The sequence below is a fragment of the Schistocerca cancellata genome, chromosome 6, assembly GCF_023864275.1.
Source record: "Schistocerca cancellata isolate TAMUIC-IGC-003103 chromosome 6, iqSchCanc2.1, whole genome shotgun sequence".
NCBI lineage: Eukaryota > Metazoa > Arthropoda > Insecta > Orthoptera > Acrididae > Schistocerca > Schistocerca cancellata.
Window position 1 is genome coordinate 549,694,560 of NC_064631.1, and position 23,982 is coordinate 549,718,541.

At 44.1% G+C, this 23,982-nt stretch overlaps 2 protein-coding genes across 2 annotated transcripts in view; both read left to right on the forward strand.

Moving 5' to 3' along the window:
- The window catches only part of LOC126191279 (peroxiredoxin-6-like), a 153,150-nt gene that overhangs the window by 28,101 nt on the left and 101,067 nt on the right, over window positions 1-23,982 (forward strand). The window lies entirely within an intron of this gene.
- Window positions 11,241-15,006, forward strand: LOC126191275 (peroxiredoxin-6-like). Its single transcript, XM_049932084.1, has 4 exons — window positions 11,241-11,364; window positions 14,045-14,201; window positions 14,314-14,531; window positions 14,697-15,006. The coding sequence occupies exons 1-4, from the start codon at window positions 11,282-11,284 to the stop codon at window positions 14,899-14,901; spliced, it is 663 nt and encodes a 220-aa protein (XP_049788041.1). The 5' UTR covers window positions 11,241-11,281; the 3' UTR covers window positions 14,902-15,006.

The following is a 23,982-nucleotide window of genomic DNA, read 5'->3' on the forward strand; positions in this document are numbered from 1 at the left end:
TTTCACGTTCTGTACTGATACGGAAAATCATGAATACATAACATTACACTATAATGTTTACTACAAAACTTTATACTGTCTATTAATCTGATTCAAATCGGGCAAAGGTTACCCTAGAAATTGTACTTTCATACCACACACAAAATGTCAATTTTGATAAAGATAACACTGATAAATTTTGATTTTTATATTGACTTTAACTTTTGCTGGTCGAACCAATTTAGAGCACTTCAGAATTCAAATGAATGAAGGGAGAATCCTGAAACTGTTATGATCGCTGTATTTAAAAAAATGATTACTGAATTTATTATTCATTCAAGATTACCAATATATAAGTTACTACTCTTTTCGTCTTATTTACTGCTCATTTAAATGTCTTTAAATCTGTCTCGAAATAATAAAACTTCATTACTATATCAATACTAAAGTTATCTTTCGACTTCGTTAGACCTTCGCTGTTCATTTACTGGTTCATTAACAAAACAATTCTTTAAACACCGTTCTAATATAGCTAGTTCTGCAAATAATTATTATTAACACAATTTTTAATTTTCATTTCGGGACACTCGGATAGCACAACGTTTGGAAAGGACCCTGTCTAGGTTAGTTATGAGGATAATTGAATGATGGAAAAGTTTTGGTAAAATTTAGGTTATTATTGCATGGTTCACTCTCTGATCCATACGAATACAGTACTAAAAGTTTCAACCTGCTAGTATCGATGCGGCGGTTGGCGGGCGGCGAGATGGCGAGGCACGGAGCACACATACAATCACAGCTATGGCTCTTGACGTATCGGCACTTTAATTCTTCTTAGCGTTGCAATACTTTTCCATTTAGTGCCTATGGAATTTTGCCATGCTGTGAGGGCGTTGGAACGGCATACCCGACGCTCAGTGAAGCTATGTCTTCCAGGAGAGCCTCCTCGCTCCAGAAGGTGTTGCTCAAACCAGTGCCAAACTCCAACTACTACTGTGCCCGTTGTGCCGTGCAGTGCCCGTACGCATTTTCCCGCGCTAGCCCGCCATCCACCTTTTATCGCTCCCTGACAGACCGGGTATTCACCCGAGATTTTGCATTCTCATATCCTAAGGGAAGGGAGTGAGACAGGGTTGTAGCCTCTCCCCGATGTTATTCAATCTGTATATTGAGCAAGCAGTAAAGGAAACAAAAGAAAAATTTGGAGTAGGTATTAAAATCCATGGAGAAGAAATAAAAACTTTAAGGTTCGCCGATGAGATTGTAATTCTGTCAGAGACAGCAAAGGACTTGGAAGAGCAGTTGAACGGAATGGACAGTTTCTTGAAGGGAGGATATAAGATGAACATCAACAAAAGCAAAACGAGGATAATGGAATGTAGTCGAATTAAGTCGGGTGATGTTGAGGGTATTCGATTAAGAACAGAGACACTTAAAGTAGTGAAGGAGTTTTGCTCTTTGGGGAGCAAAATAACTGATGATGGTCGAAGTAGAGAGGATATAAAATGTAGACTGGCAATGGCAAGGAAAGCGTTTCTGAAGAAGAGAAATTTGTTAACATCGAGTATAGATTAAAATGTCAGGAAGCCGTTTCTGAAAGTATTTGTATGGAGTGTAGCCATGTATGGAAGTGAAACATGGACGATAAATAGTTTGGACAAGAAGAGAATAGAAGGCTTTGAAATGTGGTGCTACAGAAGAATGCTGAAGATTAGATGGGTAGATCACGTAACTAATGAGGAAGTATTGAATAGGATTGGGGAGAAGAGGAGTTTGTGGCACAACTTGACAAGAACAAGGGATCGGTTGGTAGGACATGTTCTGAGGCATCAAGGGATCACCAATTTAGTATTGGAGGGCATCGTGGAGGGTAAAAATCGTAGAGGGAGACCAAGAGATGAATACACTAAACAGATTCAGAAGGATGTAGGCTGCAGTACGTATTGGGAGATGAAGAAGCTTGCACAGGATAGAGTAGCATGGAGAACTGCATCAAACCAGTCTCAGGACTGAAGACCACAACAACAACATATCCTAACACATTGCCTACGTATGGGCCAGGCGCACAGTTACATCTTACAACAGTTTCAACATTTGTTACATTTCAATTCTATTACAATACAACTTGACATTTGACATAAACATTAATATTCACATTGAAACTCATTTACAGTTTTCTTAAAATAATGGCATGAAACAAAAAGAAATGAAATCAGAACATCAATTACACAAGTTTATCGTAAAATCAGATGAAAAGAATTACTTATATGTACAATAGTACAGAGTCATTGTTGTTACAATCTGCCTTCTATTAATACAGTTGCAGAATTTCCAGCTATGTATACTTGAATTTAGAGCACTGAGATTAATGCTGTAATTAGTTCCTTTCCTCTCCGAATAGCCAGACAGTAAAAGGGGAAGCATGAGTTGACGTGAAGCGCTGCCTGTGAACCGACAGATAAGAGTTCACGCTGGAGGCGGGAGTGGCTGCGCTGACGTAATGGCGTAGTCCCCCACAGCGGCCAAGGTTGCTGATGAGACAGACTGTCTTGTGTATCTCCGTCTCTCCGGCAGTGACTTGCGGGATCCGAGGAACGTCCTCCTCAGCTGCCTTTCTCTTACAGTCGCATGATTCACGTAGTACTCCATACATTGGACACAATGCGCACCTTTAGTGAATTTTAGTTTGTTTAAAAAAATAGATTAGAGCCACCCCATTTTCTCAGAATGCATGTAATCTATAAATGAAATTAGTTTCTCAGTACCAAAAGTAGACAGTTTCCGATGTGTGTTCTCTTGTTGCAGTCTTCAGTCTGAAAAATGGTTTTATGCAGCTCTCTGCGCCAATCTATCCCGAGTGAACCTCTTCACGTCTGCATAATGTATCCAACCTACATCCATTTGAAGGTGCTTACTGTTCTGCCTCCACAGCTCTTACCTCTCCACACTTCCTTCCACTATCAAACTGACTATTCCTTGATGTCTGAATCTCTTCTTTAAGTCATGTTGCGCCACAATTTTCCTTTTCCCCAGTTCGATTTACTACCTCTCATTTGTTATTACACCTACTTTTTTTCAGCATTCTACTGTCGCAACACATTTCAAAAGCATCTGTTTTCTTTTTGCCTGAGTTATTTACCATCCACATTTCATTTTAATACAAATAACTTCAGAAAACACTTCCTAACACTTAAATTTGTATTCGATTTTAGCATCTTCTCTTTTTGAGAAATGCTTTCACTTCCTAAAATGGTTCAAATGGCTCTGAGCACTATGGGACTTAACATCTGAGGTCATCAGTCCCCTAGAACTTAGAACTATTTAAACCTAACTAACCTAAGGACATCACACACATCCATGACCGAGGCAGAATTCGAACCTGCGACCGTAGCAGTAGCGCGGGTCCGGACTGAATCGCCTAGAACCGCTCGGCACTGCGGCCGGCTTTTACTTACTACCTGAGTTCTGTTCGCAGCTGTTATCACACTTAAATCATCACTCCTCTTACAATAACCAAAATGCTTGTCAATTTCAATGGTTTTGTGTATTAAAGTCACTAACTACACGTCTTTGTGCCATGCTGTGCTGTTACTGAAGTCAAAAGAAAGAGGGCCTGCTAGTCAGTTGTTATTATTATTGTCATATTGACCCAATAGAACCACGCGATGTATACTCAGTCAATGTCGCTCCTTTGTATTCCAATTTGTTTCCCGCTTTCACAGTGAAGTGCCTCTCTTTCATCAGATTACAGTGTTCCAGCCGGTTTTCTAATTTCCCTCTGACGAACTTTCCAATCGAATATTTTTGGTCTGAATATCAGTTATTGTGTGTAAAACCTTTGTATGATTTTCATTGAAATGATCTGAAACGACTCAGTGTGAAAGTTAAGGATACAGTATATGATTCTTTCGTAAGTAGGGCTACCTGCTTGCCGTTTACAGTTTGTTAAATAGCAATATAACAGCGAACATAATTAGCCTTTAATGGTACTCACGTAACTTGAACAAAGTTAGTATCTTTTTAACTATCGATGCCACCAGGGTTTATATAAAAATAATAGCGAGCCCAGGTATGCTTCGCAATTGCTAAATTTGTATGGAACTTGGATATACGTCCTAATTTCCCCCTCCCCCCTCTCTCTGTCCACCACCTGCTCACCGCCCTCTGTGCCCAATCCTCCCCCCCCCCCTCTATCGCCGGCAGGAGTGGCCGAGCGGTTCTAGGCGCTACAGTCTGGAACCGCGCGACCGCTACGGTCGCAGGTTCGAATCCTGCCTCGGGCATGGATGTGTGTGATGTCCTTAGGTTAGTTAGGTTTAAGTAGTTCTAAGTTCTAGGGGACTGATGACCTCAGAAGTTAAGTACCGTAGTTCTCAGAGCCATTTGAACCAAGCGCCCCCCCCCCTCTATCTCTCACCATCTCCTCCACCCCCTCTCTCTGTCAATCTCCTCCTCCTCCTGTATATGCCCCTTTCCTCGCCTCACCCTCTCCGACCATCTATCCTTCACTTTCTCTGATCTTCAGCCTTGTTTATTCTTATTTCCAATGAAACCTTCATGGCAGTTGAAGTGGCTTAACAATCTATTGGTTTCATTGGTACGCGGGTTATGGGAGACCTCTCCCGCTGCTGGATGTGAGTGGATAGTATCTTCAATGATAACATTTTACCTAATTTTAGTCTGTCCTGCATTCGTAACCAAAACTTGTATTGTATTGTTCTGTATGTGAACCGGGGACCTAGAAACGACGGAGAGGCTCCGTCCCCGACGCAGCCGCAGTGGTCCACAACCCCACGACGACTACTGCAGTCCACTTCACCCCTCCGCCGCCCCACACCGAACCTAGGGTTATTGTGCGGTTCGACCCCCAGTAGACCCCCCTCCCTCCCCCCCTTCCCCCCTCCCCCCCCCAGGGAACGTCTCACACCAGACGAGTGTAACCCCTATGTTTGCGTGGTAGAGTAATGGTAGTGTACGCGTACGTGGAGAACATGTTTGCGCCGACATAGTGTGGCTGAGGCGGAATAAGTGGAATCAGCCCGCATTCGCCGAGGCAGATAGAAAACCGCCTAAGGACCATGCACAGACTGGCCGGCTCACGGGACCTCGACACAAGTCCGCCGGGCGGATTCGTGCCGGAGGCCACGCGCTCCTTCCCATTCCGGAAAGCCGTGCATTAGACCGCTCGGGTAACAGGGCGGGCTAATCAAAACTTACTGTGTGAGAGAAAACGGAGCCACACAGTTTCAGAGCACAAGATTTTCTTTCTCGTAGTCGACTGAAATAGAAAGCCTGAACATTATCGCTTAAAAAAATAAAATGGCCCCTGTCAGTTGAACGTTAAATCGGTCAAGAAATTTTCGAGACTTTTGCTGACAACGTTTCCCCTTCATACAGTACATATACAGGGTGTTTCAAAAATGACCGGTATATTTGAAACGGCAATAAAAACTAAACGAGCAGCGATAGAAATACACCGTTTGTTGCAATATGCTTGGGACAACAGTACATTTTCAGGCAGACAAACTTTCGAAATTACAGTAGTTACAATTTTCAACAACAGATGGCGCTGCGGTCTGGGAAACTCTATAGTACGATATTTTCCATATATCCACCATGCGTAGCAATAATATGGCGTAGTCTCTGAATGAAATTACCCGAAACCTTTGAAAACGTGTCTGGCGGAATGGCTTCACATGCAGATGAGATGTACTGCTTCAGCTGTTCAATTGTTTCTGGATTCTGGCGGTACACCTGGTCTTTCAAGTGTCCCCACAGAAAGAAGTCACAGGGGTTCATGTCTGGCGAATAGGGAGGCCAATCCACGACGCCTCCTGTATGTATCGCATAGCCCAAAGCAATCACACGATCGTCGAAATATTCATTGAGGAAATTAAAGACGTCGGCCGTGCGATGTGGCCGGGCACCATCTTGCATAAACCACGAGGTGTTCGCAGTGTCGTCTAAGGCAGTTTGTACCGCCACAAATTCACGAAGAATGTCCAGATAGCGTGATGCAGTAATCGTTTCGGATCTGAAAAGTGGGCCAATGATTCCTTTGGAAGAAATGGCGGCCCAGACCAGTACTTTTTGAGGATGCAGGGACGATGGGACTGCAACATGGGGCTTTTCGGTTCCCCATATGCGCCAGTTCTGTTTATTGACGAAGCCGTCCAGGTAAAAATAAGCTTCGTCAGTAAACCAAATGCTGCCCACATGCATATCGCCGTCATCAATCCTGTGCACTATACCGTTAGCGAATGTCTCTCGTGCAGCAATGGTAGCGGCGCTGAGGGGTTTGCCGTGTTTGCATTTTGTATGGATAGAGGTGTAAACTCTGGCGCATGAGACGATACGTGGACGTTGGCGTCATTTGGACCGCAGCTGCAACATGGCGAGCGGAAACCCGAGGCCGCTGTTGGATCACCTGCTGCACTAGCTGCGCGTTGCCCTCTGTGGTTGCCGTACGCGGTCGCCCTACCTTTCCAGCACGTTCATCCGTCACGTTCCCAGTCCGTTGAAATTTTTCAAACAGATCCTTTATTGTATCGCTTTTCGGTCCTTTGGTTACATTAAACCTCCGTTGAAAACTTCGTCTTGTTGCAACAACACTGTGTTCTAGGCGGTGGAATTCCAACACCAGAAAAATCCTCTGTTCTAAGGAATAAACCATGTTGTCTACAGCACACTTGCACGTTGTGAACAGCACACGCTTACAGCAGAAAAACGACGTACAGAATGGCGCACCCACAGACTGCGTTGTCCTCTATATCGTTCACATCACTTGCAGCGCCATCTGTTGTTGAAAATTGTAACTACTGTAATTTCGAAAGTTTGTCCGCCTGAAAATGTACTGTTGTCCCAAGCATATTGCAACAAACGGTGTATTTCTATCGCTGCTCGTTTAGTTTTTATTGCCGTTTCAAATATACCGGACATTTTTGAAACACCCTGTATATTTATACGTCATTTGTGTTTTAAAAAATGTTACATATGTCTGTGCATACGTTTGTTAGAGTACCGTCTAAAATTATAAAATAAATAACCTGAGTCCTTCCAAGTGTTTATTATGTGTTGTGTAGAAGTTTGAAGTAAACTGGTCAAGAATTTTAGAGACAGTTCACGTGCCAACTGCCTCGCCGCAGTGGTGACACTGGTACCCGTCAGATCACCGCACTTCAGCACTGTCCGGCTTGGCTAGCACTTGGATGGGTGACCGCCCGCGTGTTCCTACCGCTGTTCGCGAGCGGGATACACTCAGCCCTTGTGAGGCCAATCCAGGAGCTACCAAGTGGTTATAATTAAAATTTGCCTAGATTTCCAGGAGGCTTTTGATATCGTTCCTAACAAACGACTATTAATCAAATTGCGTGCATATGGAGTATCGTCTCAGTTGTGTGACTGGATTCGTGATTTCTTCTCAAAGAGGTCACATTTCTTAATGATAGACGGTAAATCATCGAGTAGGAATTGATATCTGGCGTTTTGCAAGGGAGTGTCATAGACCCTCAACTGTTCCTGATTTACATAAATGATCTAGGTGATAATCTGAGCAGTCCCCTTAGATTGTTTGCAGATGACGCTGTAATTCACCATCTAATAAAATCATCAGACGATCAGTTCCAATTACAAAATGATCTAGAGAGAATTTCTGTATGGTGCGAAAAAAGGAAATTGACACTAAACAAAGAAAAGTGCGAGGTCATCCACATGGGTACTAAAAGAAATCCGATAAATTTTGGGTGTACGATGAATCGCACAAATCTAAGGGCTGTCAATTCGACTAAATACCTAGGTATTACAATTACGAGCAGCTTAAATTGGAAAGACCACATAGATGATATTGTGGGGAAAGCGAAAGAAAGACTCCGGCTTGTTGGCAGAACACTTAGAAAATGCGACAAATCCACTAAAGAGACAGCCTACATTAGACTTGTCCGTCTTCTGCTGGAATACTGCTGCGCGGTATGAGATCCTTACCAGGTAGCATTGACGGAGGACATCGAAAAAGTGCAAAGAAGGGCAGCTCGTTTCGTGTTATCGCGCAATAGGGGTGAGAGTGTAACTGATACGATACGCGAGTTGGGGTGGCAGTCATTGAAACAAAGGCGGTTTTCTTTACGGCGAGATCTATTTACGAAATTTCAATCACCAACTTTCACTTCCGAATGCCAAAATATTTTGCTGACACCCACTTACGTAGGGAGAAATGATCATCATAATAAAATAAAAGAAATCAGACCTAGAACGTTGTTCCTTTTTCCCATGCGCCATTCGAGAGTGGAATGATAGAGAAGTAGTATGAAAATGGTTCGTGAAGCCCTCTGCGGGCACTAAAGTGTGAATTGCAGAGTAACCAGGCAGATGTAAATGTACACTCCTGGAAATGGAAAAAAGAACACATTGACACCGGTGTGTCAGACCCACCATACTTGCTCCGTACACTGCGAGAGGGCTGTACAAGCAATGATCACACGCACGGCACAGCGGACACACCAGGAACCGCGGTGTTGGCCGTCGAATGGCGCTAGCTGCGCAGCATTTGTGCACCGCCGCCGTCAGTGTCAGCCAGTTTACCGTGGCATACGGAGCTCCATCGCAGTCTTTAACACTGGTAGCATGCCGCGACAGCGTGGACGTGAACCGTATGTGCAGTTGACGGACTTTGAGCGAGGGCGTATAGTGGGCATGCGGGAGGCCGGGTGGACGTACCGCCGAATTGCTCAACACGTGGGGCGTGAGATCTCCACAGTACATCGATGTTGTCGCCAGTGGTCGGCGGAAGGTGCACGTGCCCGTCGACCTGGGACCGGACCGCAGCGACGCACGGATGCACGCCAAGACCGTAGGATCCTAAGCAGTGCCGTAGGGGACCGCACCGCCACTTCCCAGCAAATTAGGGACACTGTTGCTCCTGGGGTATCGGCGAGGACCATTCGCAACCGTCTCCATGAAGCTGGGCTACGGTCCCGCACACCGTTAGGCCGTCTTCCGCTCACGCCCCAACATCGTGCAGCCCGCCTCCAGTGGTGTCGCGACAGGCGTGAATGGAGGGACGAATGGAGACGTGTCGTCTTCAGCGATGAGAGTCGCTTCTGCCTTGGTGCCAATGATGGTCGTATGCGTGTTTGGCGCCGTGCAGGTGAGCGCCACAATCAGGACTGCATACGACCGAGGCACACAGGGCCAACACCCGGCATCATGGTGTGGGGAGCGATCTCCTACACTGGCCGTACACCACTGGTGATCGTCGAGGGGACACTGAATAGTGCACGGTACATCCAAACCGTCATCGAACCCATCGTTCTACCATTCCTAGACCGGCAAGGGAACTTGCTGTTCCAACAGGACAATGCACGTCCGCATGTATCCCGTGCCACCCAACGTGCTCTAGAAGGTGTAAGTCAACTACCCTGGCCAGCAAGATCTCCTGATCTGTCCCCCATTGACCATGTTTGGGACTGGATGAAGCGTCGTCTCACGCGGTCTGCACGTCCATCACGAACGCTGGTCCAACTGAGGCGCCAGGTGGAAATGGCATGGCAAGCCGTTCCACAGGACTACATCCAGCATCTCTACGATCGTCTCCGTGGGAGAATAGCAGCCTGCATTGCTGCGAAAGGTGGATATACACTGTATTAGTGCCGACATTGTGCATGCTCTGTTGCCTGTGTCTATGTGCCTGTGGTTCTGTCAGTGTGATCATGTGATGTATCTGACCCCAGGAATGTGTCAATAAAGTTTCCCCTTCCTGGGACAATGAATTCACGGTGTTCTTATTTCAATTTCCAGGAGTGTAGATGTAATACGTTGTAACAAGGAAACTAATTACCGTACGAGGACCAAAGTTGGTAGAATTAATGTCAAGAACACGGGTAAGAGAAATAACGAAGAGTCAATTCAGCAGAAACACTTTTAATGTGCTGCTACGCTACGTCATACCATTACATACCGGTACCATTACTGCTACAGAAGGGACTCAATATGGTGCCATCAGTGTCCAGAAGATCTGAAAGCTCTGGATTGCAATTCTTCACAGCAGAACGAAGCATGTCCGTAGGAATGCTGGCCACCTCTCCTGATATGCTGCGATTCAGATCTGCACATGTGAGAATGTTCCCCTGGTAAATCCTGACCTTCATGTAGCCCTGTTGTGAATTGGCAGGAGCCAGTTCACGGGGTTTGGAGGAAGCCGAAAGGCACGCGTTAAAGCTCACGCAGACTGGCGTGAGGTCTGGAACAGTTAAGGGAATGTATAGTAGCAAATAAAGTACGTAGTTGATGTAATACTTAACTTTAATCCATAATTGGAGAACATCGCTCTTGTTGATACATGATTTATAATCTCAATATAAACTGGTAATGGCGCCTTGCTAGGTCGTAGCAAATGACGTAGCTGTAGGCTATGCTAACTATCGTCTCGGCAAATGAGAGCGTATTTGTCAGTGTAGCTTCGCTAGCAAAGTCGGCTGTACAACTGGGGCGAGTGCTAGGACGTCTCTAGACCTGCCGTGTGGCGGCGCTCGGTCTGCAATCACTGACAGTGGCGACACGCGGGTCCGTCGTATACTAACGGACCGCGGCCGATTTAAAGGCTACCACCTAACAAGTGTGGTGTCTGGCGGTGACACCACAAGCCCCACAACCAGAGAGGTGCTGCTGGGTTTGTAACCGGCAGATTCGATCAATACATGAGTATTACGGAAATAGTTCGTAAACTGAAATGGGAACTCCTAGAGAAGTCCTTCCCGCGAAAAACTGTTGAGAAAGGTTGGAGAACCGGCATTTGCGACAGACTGCAGAACGATTCTACTGCCACAAATGTACATCTCACGTAAGGACGCTAATACAAGATAAGAGAATCGCTGCTCGAACGGAAGCGTACAGTTGTTTTCCCTTCGCTCCATTTGCGGGTGGAACAATAAAGGGAATGACTAGTACTGGTACAAGGTACTCTCCACCATGCACCATATAGTGACACATAGACAATATATGTAGACGTAGATGTAGGTGTAGAAACAGAAACAAGCGCCTGTTGTTTTGCTTCCACTGGAAAGCAGCAGTTCTGGGGTGAGCGTAAGCCAGGCCTTGCGTATCGCAGTACGAATGACGCAGTGACTTCTCGCCGGCTAGCAGCACGGGTGAAGAGGGCCGCCCGCAGCGTTCTTGCAGTGACTGTGAGATAGCAGTGCGAGTGTTGGGTGACGCAGCACGGAGGGCGACAGATATAAGCAGCGACCGCAGCCTTCCCAGTCAGTCCGCACACCACCGACCGGCAGTACAGAGGCACAGAGACAGCAGCATGAAGCTCGAGAGCATCGTACCCAACTTCAAGGCGCCCTCCACGCAGGGACCGCTGGACTTCTACAAGTGGAAAGGCGACTCGTGAGTACCCCAGCTGCAAATACTCACATTTCTGTTTGTTTCACCTTTCTACTGAATACCGTTATTTTTGTTTCCCACGACGTCATGCGTCTGTAAAACAATTAGTAAAGCAATTATCTATAGTAACTAGTTTCTGTCCCTGTATGTTCCACTTCGTAAAAGTAAACGAGACTGTAATCTTTTCAAACTAATTCCCTAATGTTGTTTTTGTGGTCTTCGAAACGGAAACTGGCTCCTCTCCAGCTAATATAATCTTTTTGTTTCTGTAAAACTACTGCAACTCTTGAACCTTGGTCGTCCCTTAAAATTTTTGTCCCGCACCCAGTCCTCTGTTACTAAATGAAAATTTTTTTTATGCCTAATGTTTTCTTTTATCAACCTACGCCTTCTTTTAATCAAGTTGGGCCTGTTTTCAGTATCTCTTCATTAGTATTTCGATCTACTCATCCAACAATCATCGTTCTTCTGTTCCACCACAGCTTATATTTACTTCTTGTCTGTACTGTTAATCGTTCCTACTTCTCTTCTACATAAGGCTAAATTCAGCTCATTTGCTTTCAGAAGCAATTTATATTAAATGTTAACGTAGTCCTCTTTTTCAGAAAAGGTTCTCTTGGTACTGTCAACCAGTGCTATACATCCTCATCACTTCTGCCATTGTCAGTTACTTTTGTGGGCAAACAACAAAACTCTTCTACCTTTCTATATCGCTACTCATAAGCTAATTTCCCCAGAACCAACTGCTTTAATAATACTAAGCTCCATTACCTTTCCTTTTCTTTTGTTGCTATAACCTATATTTTTCGGAAATATGCCAACTGCATTTTCCTTTATTTTCCTTCTTTTTTCATGTAAATGTCTACTTCCGAATTCAAAACCCCCTGTTAATGTGTAGATTTCGCTTGTCGTCTTACTACTGAAATCTCTCTTCCAAAAAGCTATGCTCCCAAGAACTGTCTTCCTCAACTAGTCACGTCTCCCAAGGTGCAAACATTTTTAACATCCGCTGCCTGTGTTTCCATCTGTCGTTTTCTCCATGTTCTGTTTGCCACATTCATAGCTTTCGTTTCCACCTCCTCACTTACATACTATATAGCATCATTTGTAATTTAATTTTGTTCATAGGCTCGAATTGCAATGGCAAATTATAATTTCACTATTAAAGCTCCTGAAACAAGTTTATCTAGCACTAGTAGTTATCGTAATTGCAACTAGGAATTGGTATTTCTACCAGTAGTTCCTATAGAGAATCTACCAGAACCGCCACCATTCTATTAGCTCGTTCTAGACCATAGCGCAATAATCGATGTTTCTGTCTGTCGCATTAAATTTCGCGCACTGTACCTGCGCGTATTAATTAGAGAGAAAAATCAAAAACTCAATTTTTTTATTTACCACTCACTAAGATTAACAGTGTCGTGATTTCCTAACATGAATCGTACTGTTATTTTTACTGGCGTTATACGTTTACGCTGATTTCGTTTGCAAATTACAAAACCCATAATCTGTCCTCAGTCACACTGATTTTGCACAAATAGAAAACGAATCACATATCTTATTTCATTATATCTCTGGGACGTTTTGTAGCTGGTTTCCGTAAACGTAAATCTTAACTATTATAAAGTATGAAATTCCAGTGTACGTGCGGAGGATTTATAAACTTTAACCTTCGACTATCAGTAGCTCTCCAGTAATTATTAATGTGGTTAGCAGAACATTCCCTCCTAGTTTCAGCTAGTATAATTAGTTTTAATAAATGGACCTTCTAAGTTTAGTTCTATGAAAGCAATGAAATTCCTTCTCCGTTGTAGTGTAGTTGATGATTTGATCTTATATCAGGCATACACGTTTTTACCTTGGATATCCAGGTCATTGTAACATGGAATATAATTTATAGGAGCACTTTTCCTACAAGTCATACAGCGTGGCTACATTATCTTTCTTGCTCAGTGATAACATTCTGAAGCAGCTATATTTATGGGAATATCTATACCGTTCACAAACATCCATTACCCTTTTCTCACATATGTTACTCTAGACTAATGCCGAATAATTCGTCTCCCAAATAATCATTAGTGAATGCATCTTACAACGAGAACTAATTGCTTTTAAGCTGTTAAAATATTTATAATGAGTTTCTAGGGGATAAGAACTTGCCAATTCTTGTGTATTGGAAATGGGAATAAGATTTTAAAAAACCTGAAACTGAATATTATAACTACTTGATGCACTACTCAGTAACATCTGTAGAACATTTCCCTACAATTTTGTTAAAAAGAAACAATTAATTGGCAATGGTATCCATTTGTTTCTTAGACAAAATCTACAAAACTTCAACGATCAAATTTCTGATGATACAGTAGGAAAATGAATACCGGAAAATATAAATTCTGTTTACGTTATGAAATAATAATTACGAATTTAATTCATAACAAAAATCTCAGACTAACAGTAGAGTCAGAGGTTCGAGTCCTCTGTCGGGCATGGGTGTGTGTGTTGTTCTTAGCATAAGTTAGTTTAAGTAGTGTGTAAGTCTAGTGACCGATGACCTGAGCAGTCTGTTTGCTTAGGCACACACACACACACACACACACACACACACACACACACACTAACAGTAGAACTGTGGATTAGAATGGTACACAAGTTTAACCTGTGTATTTGCACCTTTACTCCACAGGTGGTGTGTTCTGTTCTCACACCCGGCAGACTTCACGCCGGTGTGTACCACAGAGCTGGGCCGCATCGCCGTCCACAACCCGGAGTTCCAGAAGCGAGGAGTCAAGCTGCTGGCGCTCTCCTGCGACAAACTCAAGGACCACGTCGACTGGGTCAATGTGAGTGGTCCTCACTACTGGCTAATGCTGAGTGCATTATAAGATAAATAAGTTCCGTGATACTTCCATTTTACACCAGAGCTCAAGAATATCGCCCCTGTGTTGTCTACAGGACATCAAGTCGTACTGCAAGGACATTCCGGGCGACTTCCCGTACCCCATCGTGTCCGACGAGACGCGCGAGCTGGCCGTCAAGCTGGACATGATCGACGAGCGCGACAAGGACAACGTGGAGAAGGCGATGACGGTGAGGGCCATGTACGTCATCGGGCCGGACAACCGGCTGCGACTCTCCATGGTGTACCCCGCGTCCTGCGGCCGCAACGTCGAGTGAGTGCCGCTATTCACTTACTAACATAACCAACATGCATTACAGGTTACACACACACACACACACACACACACACACACACACACACACACACACTGTACACTGTACACTGTACACTGCCCTCTGTGCATTGTTGATGACACGCGCGTCTGCTGGTGTTTCAGTGAGCTGCTGCGCGTGATCGACTCCCTGCAGCTGACGGACCGGCTGAAGGTGGTGGCCACTCCCGCCAACTGGACGCCCGGCACCAAGGTGATGATCCTGCCGCACGTGCCCGACCAAGACCTCCCCAAACTCTTCCCTGGCGGCGTCGAGCGCGTCTCCATGCCCTCCGGCAACAACTACGTGCGCACCACCACCGACTACTGAGATACTACAACTACCTCTCAATTCATTTGTACATAGCTTCAGATCAATCTTGTAAATCATTTATATTTTTAAAAGCAAATAAACTATCTTGTACCATGACTGTAATCATGAGTAGTTTCTCGCGAGTTGGTCTGCTTAAACCTGGAATGAATTAACGCTGTTCGTTTGTAGGTACCATGAAGGCAATAATGTCTTCAAACAATGGAAGCAGAAGAAATGCAAAAGAGACTATTGTAGACCAATATAACTGATGAGCATTTACAAAAATTTACCATCTTTTCTCCATTATTCATGTGTTTTGGTGTAAAAGTTTAGAATATCAGATTCACAAATTTCATCCTGCAGCATATAAAATGACTTTTATCTTAATAATATGAATATTTATATATGTGTTTGGAGAGAGAGATTGATTTTTGATTGAGACTTTAAGTTGTAACTGGTACCTGAATTTTGGTTGCTGCCTCCTTAAATGATCAGCTTCTGCACCAGTTGGTGACGCGTTGTAATTTGGAGGAAGTTATTGTTCTTTAAGATTTAAAATACGATTATGTTGGTTACTTGGCCGTATTGCGTATAGCTTTGAGCCCAAGTTTTCGTAGGTTTTAATACCTAACGGACCACTGTTGTAAGTAAATAAGATAAAACAGCAACCTGCTTTCCGTGAGAAAAAGAGATTGCTTGGCACACAAACGTCCTTCAAATACACGTCCTGTTGCATCAAAATTGGTCAGTGGAGTTCGGCATCATACTAATATACAAGAACATAATCCAATTACTGCAATTAAGAAATGATGAGAGGTTGTTATGTATTGAATGAAAACTATGAGGAATGCATTTCCTTTCCTGTATTTTAGTGAACTTTGTACACTTACAGTTCTGTCGATTGAGGGCAGGAAACGACAATGAAGTTCACCTCCTTTTCCAAAAACAAGATATTTCTATCCTTCACTTCCATAAAATTTGTGTACATAAATGTTCGGCAACTCTTACACATACTTTACTCGGTTTCATCACTGAAATAGCAATTTTCATTAAATCTAACAATACGCTCTGAGCGACGGCCTATCAACACGTCCTCTTTTCACAAGATACAGATTAACAGTCCTTTTTTTAATAAATCAATTGGTTTTTTTTCAGTCCATACTCAAGATTCACAACTACTATCGTTGCGGGGATTGCGCGCTAAAGAGTTTCTTGTGTCTAGCTGCGCTTCAGTCCACTTCAAGTACTTTTTGAATCAAATTTACATTTATGGTATTTACATATATTACTGAGCTTCTCAGAATAAAATTAGGCACAAATTAGTTACGAAAAGGGCATTGAGGCTCACATAACATTACAAGCGTCTGTTGAAGCAACTGGGAATTTTAACCACAGACTCGTAGTACATTTATTCATTGATGAAGTTTGCTATTTAGAATAACTTACACTCCAACCCGTTAACACATCAAAAATAAAATACGAGAATTAGAAAATAGGTGCACTTCCCTTTTGTGAATCTAAATGTGGTACATAAAATAGCATAATATACAGTCATAGAACTCTTTGAGTATTTTCCCATGGAAATAAAATGTTTGACAGTCAACATACATGATTTGGAATGTAGGTTGAAAGTAGACTACTGCTACTTAACGTTAATAGGGGTTAGTAGTCATTCGGTAAAGCACACGCCCAGAAAAGAAAAAAATGGTTCAAATGGCTCTGAGCACTATGGGACTTAACTTCTGAGGTCATCAGTCCCCTAGAACTTAGAACTACTTAAACCTAACTAACCTAGGGATATCACACACAGCCATGCCCGAGGCAGGATTCAAACCTGCGACCGTTGCGGTCGCGTGGTTCCAGACTGTAGCGCCTAGAACCGCTCGGCCACTCCGAAAAGAGGTCATGGGACTGAATACCTGTCGAATCAAGCACTTCTTTCAGTCTGCCTTTAAACTAGCCTTTTTCTATCAATGATGTGAAGATTGCCTAGGAACAACAGGTGGTTCAAATTGCTTGATAAACTGTGTGTCACATTTCCCTAGAAGTATTACGAGGGTAAATTAGGGACACACAAGTCGCCGAAATGGCGAGCAATTGAAAGACATACCACATGGAATTATTCTCCTTCTAAACAATTCATTTTACTCCTGATCTGGTGTAATTACATTTTGCTGGAGGTATACTGAGTCTCCACTTTATCTCTGACAAGGATAAGAGCTGAACTAACCATTAAAACTTGTGCCAAGGCCAGGGCTTGAACCCGAATTTCTTGATCATTAGGCACATGTGTTACCATTACACCACCCTGGTATTCTCTCTAACACAGCTGCCTGGACTACCGTAGACCAATGTCCTCCCAAACCAAACTTCAATTGATACCTCAACCCGTCTTGATTTCCCTTTCTTAAGTCTTCAGTACTACTGACGCACTGTTATTACTAGGCCTGACTCATGTTAATTAGAAAAAACTTTAATGCATAGAGGAATTATAGTTGTAAGTAGTCAGTTACAAATATGTACATGGTGCCGTTTGGGTATGCAAATAGAAGTAAAGCTGTCCTCAGCCCTACGGTTGGTTTGCGTATGTTTAAGTGTCACTGACTGACTTAATAGTATATGAGATGCCTTAGGCAAATTTCTAGTTGGTGCGATGAATGGCAACTGGCTCTAGATGTAGATAAATCTAAGTTAATGCACATGAATAGGTAAAACAATCTTTTAATATACTAATACGGTATTGATGGTGAGTTCTTAGATGCAGTCACGTCTATTAATAATCTAGGCATAACGTTGTAAAACGACACGAAATGGAAAGAGTTCGTAAGAAAGGCGAATGGCCGATTTCGGTATATTGGGAGAACTCTAGGAATGTATGGCTTGTCTATAAAGGAGTTCACATGTGGAGCACTTGAGCGACTCATTCTTGAGAACTTCTCGAGTGTTTGGGATCCCCATCAGGTAGGATTAAAGGAAGACATCGGAGCAGTTCACAAGTGTGTTGATACCTGTAGTTTCGATGAGCACGCGAGTATAGGGGAAATGGTTGTGAACGGAAATGGGAATCCTTCGAGGGAAGACGACGTTCTTTTCGTGGAATACTATTGAGAAAGTTTGAAGAACCGACGAGAGAACAGTACTACTGCCGCCAACGTGCATCTCGCATAAGAACAACGAAGATTAGATAAGAGAAATTATTACTGTACGTAGGCTGTTTGGGTTTTTATGTTGGTAACGCCACGTAGAGCTCTGTATGAAAATCACTGACTGTGCTGTGTGCAGCCTGTGGCTGGTTGGCATTGTTGGAATATTCGCGATATATATATATACACTCCTGGAAATTGAAATAAGAACACCGTGAATTCATTGTCCCAGGAAGGGGAAACTTTATTGACACATTCCTGGGGTCAGATACATCACATGATCACACTGACAGAACCACAGGCACATAGACACAGGCAACAGAGCATGCACAATGTCGGCACTAGTACAGTGTATATCCACCTTTCGCAGCAATGCAGGCTGCTATTCTCCCATGGAGACGATCGTAGAGATGCTGGATGTAGTCCTGTGGAACGGCTTGCCATGCCATTTCCACCTGGCGCCTCAGTTGGACCAGCGTTCGTGCTGGACGTGCAGACCGCGTGAGACGACGCTTCATCCAGTCCCAAACATGCTCAATGGGGGACAGATCCGGAGATCTTGCTGGCCAGGGTAGTTGACTTACACCTTCTAGAGCACGTTGGGTGGCACGGGATACATGCGGACGTGCATTGTCCTGTTGGAACAGCAAGTTCCCTTGCCGGTCTAGGAATGGTAGAACGATGGGTTCGATGACGGTTTGGATGTACCGTGCACTATTCAGTGTCCCCTCGACGATCACCAGTGGTGTACGGCCAGTGTACGAGATCGCTCCCCACACCATGATGCCGGGTGTTGGCCCTGTGTGCCTCGGTCGTATGCAGTCCTGATTGTGGCGCTCACCTGCACGGCGCCAAACACGCATACGACCATCATTGGCACCAAGGCAGAAGCGACTCTCATCGCTGAAGACGACACGTCTCCATTCGTTCCTCCATTCACGCCTGTCGCGACACCACTGGAGGCGGGCTGCATGATGTTGGGGCGTGAGCGGAAGACGGCCTAACGGTGTGCGGGACCGTAGCCCAGGTTCATGGAGACGGTTGCGAATGGTCCTCGCCGATACCCCAGGAGCAACAGTGTCCCTAATTTGCTGGGAAGTGGCGGTGCGGTCCCCTACGGCACTGCGTAGGATCCTACGGTCTTGGCGTGCATCCGTGCGTCGCTGCGGTCCGGTCCCAGGTCGACGGGCACGTGCACCTTCCGCCTTCCACTGGCGACAACATCGATGTACTGTGGAGACCTCACGCCCCACGTGTTGAGCAGTTCGGCGGTACGTCCACCCGGCCTCCCGCATGCCCACTATATGCCCTCGCTCAAAGTCCGTCAACTGCACATACGGTTCACGTCCACGCTGTCGCGGCATGCTACCAGTGTTAAAGACTGCGATGGAGCTCCGTATGCCACGGCAAACTGGCTGACACTGAGGGCGGCGGTGCACAAATGCTGCGCAGCTAGCGCCATTCGACGGCCAACACCGCGGTTCCTGGTGTGTCCGCTGTGCCGTGCGTGTGATCATTGCTTGTACAGCCCTCTCGCAGTGTCCGGAGCAAGTATGGTGGGTCTGACACACCGGTGTCAATGTGTTCTTTTTTCCATTTCCAGGAGTGTATAATGACTTGTGAACGCTATTAAGGTAAATGCATTGTTTGTTCTCCATCAAAATCTTTCATTTGCTAACTATGCCTATCAGTAGTTAGTGCCTTCAGTAGTTAGAATCTTGTATTTAGCTGGCAGTATTGGCGCTCGCTGTATTGCAGTAGTTCGAGTAACGAAGATTTTTGTGAGGTAAGTGATTCATGAAAGGTATAGGTTATTGTTAGTCAGGGCCATTCTTTTGTAGGGATTATTGAAAGTCAGATTACGTTGAGCTAAAAAAAATATTGTGTGTCAGTTTAGTGATGATCAGAATAAGTAAAGAGAGAACTGTCCGAGTACGTTGAGTTTTACTCAGCTGTCTTTGTATCAAATGACGTAGAAGTTTACCAGCGCAGTATTTCATAATTTTTCTAAGGGGACATTACAGGACATGTGAGAAAGCATATAGACTGTGGTTCTTCTGTCGCTCCGTTTACGACTGGAACAGGCAAGGGAATGACTTGTGTTTCTCGTTAGCCCATGTCACACAGTATGGTGCCTTAAGGAGTATGTATCTAGATACATACTGCGCAACGCAATATTTCTATGGGCGTGGTCCTATGGGAAGTGCTATGTTCTTGTCTCGCTCCGACCTCTGCCGTCTCGCTGCCGGGACGTTAAACCCTAATCTTCCTTCCCTCCCTCTTCGGTCTTCCGGAATGAGTTGGCTAATTAGAAAGGTGTGGATATGAACTTTGGCCATGGTGCGATTTGGTATTTTCGCATTAATGTATAATTCCCAGAGGTGAAAGAGGTGATGGGTGACAGCAAAGTAGGGGTGAGGACGTCAGTACTGACCATGCATCGAGCGCTGGACCTAGAGGCTGATGCTCCGGCATTTACCAGGTCAGGATTTTCCAGTTGTCTAGTGTCCAACCGATATGGTCACAAGCCCAGCAGACGCGCTGCGGGCGATGTTGCGCTGTTAACAAAGGCAGTAACGTCGGTCGTCTGCTGCTACAGCTCATTAACGCCAAATTTCGCCGCACTGTCCTTACGGATACGTTCGTCGTACGTTCCGCATTGATTTCTGCCGTTATTTCACGCACTGTTGGTTGTCTGTTAGCACTGACAAGTCTACGCAAGCGCCACTGCTCTCGGTCGTTAAGTGAAGGCGGTCGGCCATTGCGTTGTCCGTGATGAGAGCTAATGCCTAGAATCTGGGATTCTCGACACGCTCTTGACACTGTGGATCTCGGAATATTGATTTCCCTAACGATATCTGAAATGGAATGCCCCATGCGTCTAGCTCCAAACACCATTACGCATTCAAAGTCTAATAATTCCCATCGTGCGACCATAATCACGTCGGAAACATTACCACACGAATCACCAAATAACAGCTCCATCAATGCATTGCTCTTTTATACTTCGGGTATGTGATACTGAAACGTCCCCTTTGAAAAATTATACACGACTGTGCTTAAACTGACACAATATTTTTAGCGCAACGCAATCTGACTTTCAGAAATCCCTACAAAAGAATGGCCCTGACTAACATTAATCTATACCTTTCACAAATCACTTACCTCACAAAAATCTTCATTACTCGAACTACTGCAATACAGCGAGCGCCACTACTGCCAGCTAAATAAAAGATTCAAACTACGGAAGGCACTAACTACTGATAGGGATAGGTAGCAAATGAAAGATTTTAATAGAGAACAAACAATGTATTTACCTTAATAGTCATAATATATGATATCCAGTATTACAAACTTCAAAACTCCGCCATCTCTCTCCCCACATCCACCACTGCTGGCGGCTCACCTCCAACTGCGCAACGCTACGCGCTGTTCACATCCAGCTGCCGCTGCCCAACACTACAATGGCAGACAACGATGCAAACTAGCCACAGACTGCACACAGCACAGCCAGTGATTTTCATACAGAGCGCTACGTAACGTTGCCAATAAGAAAACATAAGCAGCTTACTTACAATACTTCTGGCATCTGTATATGTACATATTAATATTCATTGACTTTTAGCACTTCAGTGTAATTCTAATCCCACCCCTAGAGGTTAAATACTAACCAACCTATCGGCACATAGACTATGGGATCGACTTGAACGAAGTTCATAAAATCCAGACTATAAGGACTGGCATTTGCGATATTTATTCTATGCGGTTTAGGCCGTGATAAAAGGTACATTTCTTTGCTAAGGTTTCGTCCCTCAATCTCTGTAGCCTCTGATGATGTCTTTAGTGCTGACAGACGAAACAGTGAAGAAATAGGCCTTGGACCACGGCCTGCAACCGATAAAACAGTTTGTTTTCGCTAATTTTTAGATATCATTCACTTCACATGTCTAAAGAGTCTAGGGATGTTTAACCTCGACAGTATATTATTTCAGAATTATGTTCTACATACGCTCTATATTAGATCGAAATTCTTACAGGCGATCCATAATTAATAGAAAGCAAAGCTTTGATTTTTTTTCGTCTTAATATTTGATGTTGGGGGCTAGAATCTTGGGAAAATATTGTTTCTGCAATCTAATTTAAAGCAATATTTTAAAAAGTCATTTCGCAACTTTGGAGCTAATTTTTTTCACAAGACTAGCTTCTATCATCAGAGTACTAGTGAGGGGCATAAATGTAAGGCCTTCCTAGGCCACCTAGATCTTTTTTTCTCTGAAAAATTGTACACTGTGGTAGATATAAGAAGTCAAGCTTACTTCAGATGGAGGATGAGCAGACATTGCCATAGCTCAGCAGGTGCTCTTCAGTCGGGAGCATTATTAAAATATTCTCGTACAATCATAGTTTCTTAAAAAAATAAAAATACGTGAATGTTTTTAAATTAATTAAAACGGATGGTTTTGTATTGAAGAATTCAAGTAAAATATTGTTATCTTTTTTAAAATACAGTCAGTGGACGACAGTCATTAAAGAAACTGGACTTCGATGGAATATTAGGAAGTGAGCCGTAGGTGAGGAGGCTTTATAGAGAAAGAATTTTCTGGAAAGAATGCGAAACGGAAGAGGTGAGGAGGAAAACATTAAACCAAATATCTGGAAAGAGGGGCTGCATGGAGGGGTGGGGGGGGGGAGAAGGGGAGAGGGGGGCTGATATCGAAATTAAGAAGAGTTTTCTTTTAAAGCTGGAAAGATATGCAAATGTCTGTAATTGTCTGGAAGGACTTCGGGGTCAGGTAGGGGGAGACTGTTAAAGTTTCGATGGGACAGGATATGATGTGCGTGAGGAGAATTTCTTGGCTAAACTGCGGCAGAGTACGACTGCTAATAATCATGGATATAATGTAGTGTGGTTGGTGTTACATTTGCAGGAGCTGTACGAAGTTAGATGGCGTTCAATGGAGATGAGAGGAGAAGTTAGTCCGATCATACAGACTCCTATTGCGGCAGCGTAGATGGATGCGGAAGGTGAGACGAAGGATACGGCGTTGAAGGAATTGGAGGCCTTGGTATAGTTTTCGAGGAAAGGAACACCAAGTGACGTTGGCAGAATAAAGGACTGGGTGGATTAAGGATGTGTAGGTACGGAATGTAGATGGAGGGACTCAATCCCTTCAACTTAGCACACTTCGCCATCTTTAATACGAGTACACAGATCATTTCAGAAAACGCGGGAAAACAAGAAAAACATAGTCAACGATCTTTGAGCAATACTTCATGAATATCACACAAAGAAATTAATGCCATTTATTCCCCAAACGATATTGCTTGCGAAGTAGTGCTCAAAACATATATTCCACAGGCTTCAAAATTTTGCTTATGGCAAGTTATTCGGATAGGAAGATCAAATATCTCGGTTTGACACATGTGACTTGTCCTATGTTTCTGGTGCCAGCAATAACTGGTTTACACGAGAAACATCACAAACTGATATTACTACAGGGCTATTACAAATGATTGAAGTGATTTCATAAATTCACTGTAGCTCCATTCACTGACATATGGTCACGACACACTACAGATATGTAGAAAAACTCATAAAGTTTTGTTCGGCTGAAGCCGCACTTCAGGTTTCTGCCGCCAGAGCGCTCGAGAGCGCAGTGAGACAAAATGGCGACAGGAGCCGAGAAAGCGTATGTCGTGCTTGAAATGCACTCACATCAGTCAGTCATAACAGTGCAACGACACTTCAGGACGAAGTTCAACAAAGATCCACCAACTGCTCACTCCATTCAGCGATGGTATGCGCAGTTTAAAGCTGCTGGATGCCTCTGTAAGGGGAAATCAACGGGTCGGCCTGCAGTGAGCGAAGAAACGGTAGAACGCGTGCGAGCAAGTTTCACGCGTAGCCCGCGGAAGTCGACGAATAAAGCAAGCAGGGAGCTAAACGTACCACAGC

Excerpts from the sequence above, each read along its gene's own strand:
- LOC126191275 (XM_049932084.1), top strand. The coding sequence starts at position 11,282 with ATGAAGCTCGAGAGCATCGTACCCAACTTCAAGGCGCCCTCCACGCAG. Across the intron at positions 11,365-14,044 it reads TACAAGTGGAAAGGCGACTC|GTGGTGTGTTCTGTTCTCAC; the intron begins GTGAGTACCCCA and ends TTTACTCCACAG. Across the intron at positions 14,202-14,313 it reads ACCACGTCGACTGGGTCAAT|GACATCAAGTCGTACTGCAA; the intron begins GTGAGTGGTCCT and ends TGTTGTCTACAG.